Source organism: Saccopteryx bilineata, chromosome X (genome assembly GCF_036850765.1).
Source record: "Saccopteryx bilineata isolate mSacBil1 chromosome X, mSacBil1_pri_phased_curated, whole genome shotgun sequence".
NCBI classification, from domain to species: Eukaryota; Metazoa; Chordata; class Mammalia; order Chiroptera; family Emballonuridae; genus Saccopteryx; species Saccopteryx bilineata.
This window is the reverse complement of record NC_089502.1, coordinates 86,632,152-86,643,286: the sequence shown is the minus strand read 5'-3', so window position 1 is coordinate 86,643,286 and position 11,135 is coordinate 86,632,152. Positions and strand designations below refer to the sequence as shown.

Genomic DNA, 11,135 nt, shown 5'->3' with positions numbered 1-11,135 from the left:
GTTTGAGTACAGTCTGAACATGTAGTATACAGAGGGAAAGGGCTGTTACAGAGATCATACTGTTGGCTTGGATCTGACATTTCCTAGTTGCATGACTCTGGGCCTGTTACTTGACCTCTCTGAGGTCCATGAAATAATACTACCATGAGTATTATTTCCTCATGGGAATAATAGTAGTTGCATGTGCCTCACTGGGTTATAAGGATCCAATGGAATGTACATTAGGTAGCAAGGTATCTAACACTTAAGCCATAGCTACTGCAGTTTACAGAAAAGGGTGTTTTGTCTAACAGAATGTCTGAAATCTAATGAACTTTCAAAATAATCCATCTGTGGCTTTTGGCTTCTGTAGAAAATAATCTATTACCAGCAAGTGGTGGACTTCCTTGTCAGTTGCTGCAAAGCATGCTCTAAAACACCTCCTGAGTTAAATGCCCATTAAACTGTACAGGCAGCTAGGGTGAGCTAGACAGAAACTGAAGATTTTATTTGGCCATAAGTAATACTCAGCTGCTGATGTGAATGCCTTGGGACTGCTAAATAGCCTATTTCAGCTTGAGACTGTCCTGGAACCCAAGAATACTTTCATAAGGCCCCTGAGGCATAATGATTGAAGAACTGTATTCATCAAACAACAGTAGAATTTCCATAACACCTCTCTTTCCCTGTGCATGCTGCATTTTTAGACTGTACCTGAAGACTCAGGGATATTCACCCACCCCCAGATACCTCCACCACCTGAGGCAGCCAGTTTCCTTCCCCACTGGCTTATAACAATTCCCATATCCTGTTGGTATCTAAAGCAAGACTCACACAGAGTACATGGAAAATGAGGAAACAGTTTATTAAACAGCTAAAAGGAGCAAAAATAGTGGATTGATTTACATTTGTTACACACCAAGCAGGAAAGGCTACAGCCATTCCAAATGTCTCCTTTCCCTCAGACAGAGCTTTCTGGCTGGAGGCCAGAGTCAGATTCAAGTCACGCATGTGGTGGACATCAGGTGATCCCAGCTTAGACAAGTTAGCAGATGCTGGCCTTAAACCCCCCACTCTTTCCCTAGATGAGAATGTCAGTGCTCCTTTTACCTTCCTTTAACAAATGGCCTAATTGTTTCCAGGAAGAAGGGTGTTACCTGTAGGATCTTTCTTCCCCTTTGACTCATGGCTTCACCACCAGCTTTTGGAGCAACTGTCCTTCTAGTTAAAAACACGGACCCAGCCAGAAGCTTTCTTGCTGGGGCAGACAAAAGCCTAAGATCTTCTCATATACACAGTTCCACTGGTTCCTAGTCTCAGTAACTTCCTCCAGTGTTCCAGTTTCAAGTCATGCTTTATAAATTTCTGGCAAGTCAATATTCCCAGAATGTTAGAAAAACACAGACCATTTCTTGCTTATTGTAGGTGTTCTGGAAGTAGCTGCTACTATGTATGCGGAGAAATTAAAAAGGAAATGGTGATATCCTGTTAAGGAGTGGCACCACAGTGGATGGGACAGTATGCCACCAACTTCTACTTCTGCAATGAACACATATGTCTCCAGTACAAGCTTGTAAAAAAAATATTTTAACAGAATATACTGTACAGAACTAGGGTTTAACATGGTATTTTACAATGCTAAAATATTTATATAAATACTATACAAGCAAGGAGTCACTCCATTAGAAAGGGCTCACCAATGGGGCCATTAAAAACTGCTGTCAGCATGCCCAAAAAGAAACTACTTCCACAGCAGAAACACGAACAGTAATGATGATGTGGATATACACATGGTGCCAGAGAGGCCTATTTACAGTTCCTACCAACTACGCCACAACAGGAAGATTGGAGCTAAGCGGTGAGGCTAGCCCAGTTTAAAAATACAATTTCAAATAACACTTTTGATAGGTATTTTAGCACTTTGAAAAAACAGCTCTGTAGATGTTAATTCTCTTGCCTGATCAAGCCCACCACCAGTGGTTCTGAACTGGCTTGATCTTTCCCTCTCATATACACTTCATCTATTGCATCCACATCCTCTGACACGCCCCAAGCCACACCACATGATCCAGTCATCTGCTACCTGTGTGTCCCATTGTGGCGAGTCACTGGTAGGCACTAAGTGCAAACAAGGCATGAGATTGAAGTGCTTGGAGCTCCAGCTCCACTTCCAGTTCTAGGGGGTGAACAAGGAGGCAGAGGAAGGTACAGGAGTGCATGCGTCCCAGTGCACTTGTGTTCTGCCCCAGGAAGTGCTGTTTAATCTGGCATTTCAATGTTTAATTTGGGAGGTGGGAGGACATACTTCCCAGGACTCTGGGTGATAACTACCCTGGTCTTCTTTCGAAACAGAGGAGCAATTTTAGGAGGTTCTGGAACTGGGGTTTCTTCAGTTTCTTCATTATCTTCATGATGGAGGTCATAAGAAATGTTTCCATATTCTCTTAAAAATGGGAAGACTTCGAGGAGAAACTGACAGAAATCCTTACGAATACCAAACCACCCTGCAAAAGAAGAATGTACTTTTAAAAGTACGAGTCTTTGTAATACATTTCATGTTACTTTTCCTTCCTGAATGAGAATTTTTATCCTGGTATCTTGGAAATAAAGACTGAGCAAGTCCTAAATACCCACTAAGGACAAGAAGTCATATCTGAGCTCCATGATTCCAGATTGAGCTCCCAGAGGGGTTCCCAGACCAGCTGTGATACTGTCCCTAGGACCTCAGTAGGGATACAATCTCAGCCCAGCCCTTATTTCTTAAATCACAATTGGCCCTCCTGGGGATTCTGATGGGTGTTCCAGTTTGAGTACTTGCTCTAGTGAGTCTCAAATACCTGTGACATCTAGACTCTGTGGACATCCTCTAATCTTCCCCACCCACGATAAACTTATGTATGACAAAGAGTGGTATCCAAGGAAGTATTTCTGTAATTTTTCGCAATCCAGGAGGATGAAAGATACATGTTGGTTTAGGCTAGGAGGTGGCCTGAGCTTAAGGGGCCACCTCAAAGCTACTTCTCAGAGGTCTGCTCTTCCTGTGTACCATAGGACCTGAGGTTAACGCTGGCACACAACACACCCTTCCACTGGTTTCCAGAAGGGCATGTTCAGGGACTACATGCAAAGGAGCTCATAATCTAGTGAGGTAAAGACTCTCTTCATAGATCCCTTCAAACCTGAGTATCACGGCATGTAAGTGAAGAAAAAGAGAACAAGCAGGGCACCACTGACAAGACCGGGTGACATAAAAAATGACACTGGGGAAAGCAAGTTGGAAATAGGACCTAGGCCTCCTGGCATTCAATGAGCAATTTGGATTTTCATCTAATCCTCAGGATCCCCTGAAAAGTAGATATCTTAATTCCCATGTTGCAGAGGACAGGATGGGCTCAGATAGGCTATCTGCCATGATCAGTCCTACCTCAAACTTTAGTGTACTGCTTTGGAGGTCATGGTGCAGGGCATGGAAATCAAGGTTGACAGCACAGCCTTCCCTTGGAAGATTCCAGGCCTTCCTGAGCACCAGCTTTCCAATGTAAACTCCCTAATTGGGGCCCTCAGGCTCATCCTTTCATAGAGCAGGTCCTTATGTGCGGGCACCCCCCCCCCCCCAAGGATTTCTGAAATGCTGAGTACATACAGTGGTTTCCTCCCTTCTGTCCAAATGTGGTTGCCATCAGAGTGATCAAGGAAAGCCAAAGGGGGACAAATATTGGGATACAAGAGAATGCATTGTGGCCATCCAGTTTGTGAACCAACAGGATCTAAGAAAAGAGAAACAGTTGAGGTTCTTGGATACAGCATCAGAAAATAAACAATGTCAGAAGCCAGAGTGCTCTTCCCTTACCAGTTCTCATAAGGGGGGAAGTCAGCTCCACAGAAGACCACAAAAACCCTCTACTTTAGAGGAAACAAAATCCACCCATCTGCAAAGTATTCAACACTAGGATTGTTATGGGAAACTCCTTCTTGTGTTGGTTCTGAGGAGTCAACAATGCCCATCCTATAATTCTCCCCAGAATTCATACACGAAAATACAACCACCAATTTCTCTTTGTAGAAGTAGACAAATTAATACATATAGATGCATCATACCTAGAAAGGTACATTTCTCACTGACAGCCCCCACCACCTGTGAGGAAAAAACTTTCTAATTTTACTGTTATTGTATCTTGGTGTACTCTCCAAGAGTTAACTCATGGTGATTTTCAGGGAGAGTGGACTGACCTTATAGTTACATAGAGTGCTGTCATAGGAAAGGACCTTGAAAGTTCTATTGTTTTTTTTTTTTTTAATTTTTTTTTTTTTCATTTTTCTGAAGCTGGAAACGGGGAGAGACAGTCAGACAGACTCCCGCATGTGCCCGACCAGGATCCACCCGGCACGCCCACCAGGGGCGACGCTCTGCCCACCAGGGGGCGATGCTCTGCCCATCCTGGGCGTCGCCATGTTGCGACCAGAGCCACTCTAGCGCCTAAGGCAGAGGCCACAGAGCCATCCCCAGCGCCCGGGCCATCTTTGCTCCAATGGAGCCTTGGCTGCGGGAGGGGAAGAGAGAGACAGAGAGGAAAGCGCGGCGGAGGGGTGGAGAAGCAAATGGGTGCTTCTCCTGTGTGCCCTGGCCGGGAATCGAACCCCGGTCCTCCGCACGCTAGGCCGATGCTCTACCACTGAGTCAACCGGCCAGGGCCGAAAGTTCTATTGTCAAAAGCTTACCTCAAAAGTAAGGAGAGGCACGACAATGGTCATCCAGCTCAGTGCCATTGTTATGTGTGTCCTTCGCTGTTCTGCAATCACATCCATGGATCGCAGAAATAGGACAGACCACACAATATAATAGAGAACCACCAGGCACAGAAAGGACATGAGAATCCACAGGGGGACACACACAACCTAAGGGAAGGAGAAAAAATGTCTTTATAGTAGTTTAGTTTCTACCTCAGCATCTGAGGGGAAACATGGTAAACCCCTTGCAGGATATCTGTGGTGAAGATAGTGCAAGTACTAACAAGGATAACCCTACATGCTGGGAATGCTGTGAGGACACACAGTACACTCACTGTGAGACCTGCCACCTGCCCTGGAAGTTTTCCACTATGGATCATTCTTAGGGTGAAGAGCCTTGCAGCTGCTTTTCAAAATTAAGGTATGATCTAACAGCCTGCACCTACTCTGCCAGCATCACCCTCTTGCTCCCAACTGCCAGGGAAACAGGACAGTGCTACCACTTCATGCACACTCACCCCATTTACCCTAACATACCTTCTTCACAGGCCATTTACCCATCCTGCCGGAGGTACTTTGGTCATAAACTGGGGACTGTGTGCCTTGGAAGCTTTGGCTGCCCGGGGTGCACAGGCCCTCAACTTGCACATTGATGCTGGGAGGTCTGCACTAACCTGGTCCCTGCCACGTCTCCCAGGTGGGTCCTGTGTCTGCTGCTGTCATACCAGAAATACCTCATATAATGCCCACATCTGTTAGCCCTATCTTGTGATAGCAAACTGGAAAATTGTTTTCTTTATTATACAGTTCTATGACTTCTCACATACGCACGTGTAGGTTGGCATAGCCCCAGGTAGGATACAGGACAGCTCCTTGACCCCATAAGACTCCCTCATGTTGTCCCTTCACTGTGTCACCTCCTTACTCTACCCACAACTTCTGGAAACCATTGCTTTGTTCTGTATCACTGCACTTTTGTTTTTTCAATACAGTGTTGCAGATGGAATCATATAGAATGTCACCATCTTAGACTCCCTTCTCTCAGTCAGCAGAATGTCTTTGAGATTCATTCAAGTTGCTGCATGCATCAACAGGTCATTCCTTTTCATTGCTGAGTGGTGGTCGACTGGATAGATGTACAACAACCCACCCAGTCACCCATTGAAGATTTGGGGGTTTTCCCACTTTTGGCTATCATAAATATAACTGCTATAAACACTTGTGAATGGGCTTTTGTGTGGCTCTACATTTTCACTTTTCTGGGGGCAATATGCAGGATTGGCGCTGAGTCACATGGCAATTCTATGTTTAACTTTATAAGAAATCGTGAAACTATTTTTCCAAGATGCCTATACAATTTGGCATTCCTCCCAGTGACATGTGAGTGTCCATGTCCCTCTGCACCCTCCCCGGCACTTGGTATTGTGTTATTTTTGCCATTCTGGTGAATGTGTTGTGGTACTGCATCCTGATTTTTATTGCCTTTCTCTAATGCTCAATGTTCTTTCCTTGTGCTCATTCAATATTTGTACATTCTTTTTGTAAATAGTCTGTTCAAGTTTTCTGTCAATTTTTAAATTAGGTTGGTTTGTTTTAATTTTTAGAGTTCTTTAGATGTTTTGGATACAAATTCTGGTCAGACATGTACTTTACAAATATGTTCTCCTACCCTGTGGCCTGTATTTTCATTGAAGTTTTGAGCTTCTTTTATGAACCATGTTGTTTGTGTCATTTTTGGGAACTCTTTACCTAAGTCCAAGTCTCAAAGATTTTCTCCTGTTTTATACTAATAGTTCTTTGGTTTTACATTTTATTTTTTAGGCCAATATTTGAGTTTTTAGCCCTCCTGAGTGACTCGGAGTTCCTGATCATAGGTTTTGCTGTACAGTCTATGCACAGCCTCTTCCCTGTAACTAGACTCTCACTTAGTGGCATGCCCCCTGTGGGTGAAATGTTAGTGGTCTTGATGGCCAAATTTGGTCTCTCTTGATCACTTTGGGAAATGTGCAACCAGACTGCTTCATCTGCTGAGATCAGACAGGACTGGGCCTGAAAAAATCCCTCTGTTCAACTATGGAAAACATTCATAACTCCTATTTTTTTTCCCCTGATATACCTTACACTTAATTTTTGGTCTTAGCATGATTTTTTTCCTCCATTTAACAACAAAAAGTCTGAAACCTAATTACTGTTTTCCAGATACAGCACCCTGAAGATGTACAATGGGTGGTTGGATAATATTTTATTTTATTAATATTTTATAAAAGACTTTAGGCAGAAGTGTTGAGCCTTGTCTTTAGTCATTGTGAAGGCAATATATGTTCCCTTATTTTATTTCCTGTTGCCAAATGAATATTTCCTCTTTTTTTCACTGTATTTTGTATATTGTTAATAGGTAAACCACATGAATTACAGAAAATGTCTTGTGTGCAAAAATTAGTATCAAGCAGCAAGGGGAAAAAAAACACCAGCATGACTGCCTCTAAAATTCAATGTAGTTTTTCTACCTCCATTCTCATCTTCTTTCTCTGCATTAATAGTTGAAACCACAGCATATTCTGTAATCCATAGCTTGCTATGCATATGTACATATGTATGAGTGTATACATTCATCCATTCTGCTATGTACCTATGCACAGTCAATATTAACCAAGCACATGTAAATTGAAGCTATGAGTTATAAGCATGACATATACTTCACCCTTAGCAGTAGTATAAACTGGCACTGCTTTTTTGAAAAGCAAATTGGTAGCGCAGTTGGTATTTCAAAATCTCAAAAAGTTCCCACTCTCTGGCCTAGTAATAATGTACCTGGAGTCTTTCCCAATAAAACAATAAAGAAATCAAGCAAAAGTTTTTATGCACAAAAATATATGCTGCAGCATGATTTATAATCACAAAACATTGGTAACAACTTCAATATTCAGAAATAAGAGAATGGTTTGGTAAACGCATTTGAAGAATATTATCCATCAATAAAACTTTAATAGTTATGTTTTTAAAGACCTTTTATTGACATGAGAAAATGTTTAGGATACAATATTAGAACAAGAAATCAGGATACAAACTTATATACATGGTATGCTCTCAACTATCTTTATGAAACAATATAGCACAAAACAAGGAATAAACATCTTATCTTCCAGTGTATTATGAATGATTTTATTCTATTACCTATGCTTATCTGTCTTTTCCAAGTTTTCTACAATGAACACAAATTACTTTTATAATTTAAAAAAAGTTTATTTAAGGATTTAAATAGTTACATACAAGCCAGGGCCAGTGGATGATCTTGTCCAGTCTTAAGGCAATGAATATAAACTGGAGAATGTTGACAGAACACAGGATTTCTAACTAAAAATCAAGAGAAGAATCCATTAAACAAAGTAAAAGTTCTATTCAGTATTGCACTGGTTTGGCTAACAAACTAAAAGGCAATGCAATTTACAATACTGTACAAGTTTTATTAAGTTACACTGGGATTGTCCGATTTTCAGCACCACAGGAGCAAAGCAATGCTGTGTCAAAGAGAAAATACCTCTGCCTTGACCCCTCTGCTCAGTGGCTGCTTTCCCCTTATGCTTGTCCAGGCAATGACCTTTTTTCCAGGCTTGCTGAGTATATAGGCAATCCACAGGACTCCCTTGGTTTCCTTCCTACCTCTACCACAATCTCTATTCTTTACCCATCCCTGTATTTCCTTCTTGTACCCAGGACTCAGCCCTGCATCCATCCTTTTCTTTCAGGCTTTACGAGCATTGTCACATCAAGATGTCAATTATAAATACTTTACTGCTTCTTTAACCTTATCTATTACACTGATTTTTCCCAGAATCACAGAAAGAAGTTCAATTCATTCCCATTACAAATAAAACGTGAAGACCAAACGACCTCACTGTTCCCTTGATTCAGTACACCCTCCTAGCTCTACCTCTCTCTTTCCATGACCATCAAGCTTTGTGAGACTTAAGCCTCATGGCCTTCCCTGCCATTCCAAGCTCCAAACACAGTGATCCAGACCATACCCTCATGACTGCCCAGAAACTGTTGTTTTTTTCTTTTTTTCAGTTTGATCTTGTCTGATCTCAGAAACTGTTTTCATAGAGATCTCTGTAGCATCTGATATTGCTGACTACTCCTTTCAGCTTCTAGAATCCCAGTGCACAGTGTTGCCCACGTATTGGTCTTTGACAATTCTTTTCAGTCTCCTTTTTCTCACTTTAAATGGTGATGCTCCCCACAGCCTTAAATTCACTCTTCTCTCCCCACTAAAGATACATAGACACAAACACACATGCTTTCACTCACTTGCTCTGCCAATAGGGATAGGGGAGAAGAACTGTCATCCACACCCCTGACTTGTGTTACCTCCCCTTGACTGGTCCTCTAATCTCTGTCTCCAATCTAGCCTTTGTGCTGTGGCCCAGACCCAGCTCTCCTCGATGCTCCTCAGATGAAACAAGTCCTGAACTGAGTTCATTATTCCCCATACCTTTACCCCTTTACCCTGTCCCACCCCTTTTGATAGCCTCCCATTTTGTTGTAAGGTACCACAGTGGCCTAATTACCTGAACCATGATGCCAGAAAGCACCCTATATACCTCCTCCCACATTCTCCCAGAGTCACCACATTCTGTCCTCTCTACCATCCAGACTATTTTTGAATCTCCTGCCTTCTCTCCATCCCAATTACTGTTGCCTAATTAGGCCTTCTTCATCCCCAACCCCCAAAGCACTCCAACAGCCCTCTGACAATCTTCCCGGTCTCCAGTCCTGAATGGCCCTCAGGTCCCCAAAGCCCTCCAGACTGCCTGCCTTCTGCCTGCAGTGCTCACTGCTCCTCAATGGCTCACCAGTGCCCAGAGAAGTAGAATCACATGAGGCCACTGGATCTGGGCCAGAGCTTCTCAAAACTTCGCAGTTCACAGGGCATTTGCGACTCAGCAATTCTTTTGTTGGCCTCTGGGCCAAAAGAAGGACCTAATAGTTACATGTATTTAAGTCATTAGATCTAAATTTAGTATTTGTTTGCTAACTAGTCATCCTAAAAAAAACACTCACACAAATTGAAAGAAAATATCTTAATTTCATTCTTAAATAAACACAAGTAATTGCTAATGGGATGGGTATGCCTGTTGGCTACTGCTCAATTTCCCAAGGTATTTCTAAACTCATTACCTGTTCTCCATACCAATTTTTCCACAGTACTACCTTCTCATCACAGGAACTGCCAACAACCCATCTTCTTCTGTGACATTATCAAAAGGAATGTAATGTGAACTAATAAAACCATAAACTACTTGGAGCTAGTAGGTCATATGGTACCTTCACAGATGACAATTATCACTGCTTTTCCCTTAAAAAATGTCCAATATCTCATGGGTTCCCTGTGAGTTCACTATGAAAGCTAGAGTAGTTGGGCACATGCTTTGAGGAGTGAGGATCTGGCCCCTACTCAGCCCAATCTCTCTATATAGCCTCCCTTTTCCCAAAATGCCACAATATCCTCCTTTCCACCTTATGTTCCAGGCATATTTTTTTATTGTGGTAAAATACACACAACATAAAACTTGCCATCTTAACCATCTTTTTACAGTTCAGTGGTATTAAGTACATTCATACTGTGAAAATATTACCACTATTCTGCTCCAAAAACTTGGCAGCTTGCAAAACCATGCTTGTCATTTGAGCCATCATTGTTCACTCGACATGACAGATTTTCTCCTGCCTCTGCCTCTGTATGTGTTATTTCCTTTACCTGGAAAATACCTTCTCCTTCCCTACCTGCATATGACTCACTGGCCAACCCTGACTCCTCCTTCACATCTCTGTGTGAGTCTATCCCCAACAGCCCTTAGCAAATGTAGGTAATCCTCCTTCTGGAACACAAGAAGCAACAGGGAGCTAAACTCCTAGCATGCTGTTTCTTCTTATAGGTAGGAATACCAAGAATGTGGCTATATGAGTGAATAATTTTTTATAACTGTGAATTAAGATAATACCATTTCATTCTCTGCAGTCCTGGCCCTTGTATATGCTTTTGTGTTTTAAGAAAAAAGTAACACATTTTTAGTTTTCTTAAAACTCCTTCTCAGCCCCTATCCAACTTGGTCCTTTTCAACCTGGGTAAGAGGTGCTCTTTTGGGGTAGGGCTAGGCAGAGGTCCTGCATTGCATAGGACAGTGCTGTTCAACAAAACATTTCCTATCCAGAGGCCAACTGCATACACCATGCTCCACTAAGAAATGCTGAATCAAACAGGTAATACCAAGAATGTTTTACCTCAGTAATTTTGTTTAAAATAATCTTTTGCAAATGATTTTTAAAGCTTGATTTTACTTCGTTTGCTCAGGTAAGAGAAAAACATGCAAAACAAGACATGCATAAAGTAGAAAGTTAGGATGACTGCGTGGGAATTGTACCTTTAA

At 42.1% G+C, this 11,135-nt stretch overlaps 1 protein-coding gene across 3 annotated transcripts in view; it reads right to left on the bottom strand.

Moving 5' to 3' along the window:
• Positions 1–821: 821 nt before the first annotated feature.
• The window catches only part of TMEM185A (transmembrane protein 185A), a 74,068-nt gene continuing 63,754 nt past the window's right edge, over positions 822–11,135 (bottom strand). For all 3 annotated transcript variants that reach the window (XM_066249668.1, XM_066249670.1, XM_066249669.1), the window contains 4 exons: positions 7,978–8,061; positions 4,699–4,875; positions 3,623–3,746; positions 822–2,483 (listed from right to left, as the gene is read on the bottom strand). In XM_066249668.1, coding sequence (XP_066105765.1) covers positions 2,239–2,483; positions 3,623–3,746; positions 4,699–4,875; positions 7,978–8,061 — 630 coding nt within the window. In that variant the 3' untranslated portion in view covers positions 822–2,238. The remainder of the gene's footprint in view (positions 2,484–3,622; positions 3,747–4,698; positions 4,876–7,977; positions 8,062–11,135) is intronic.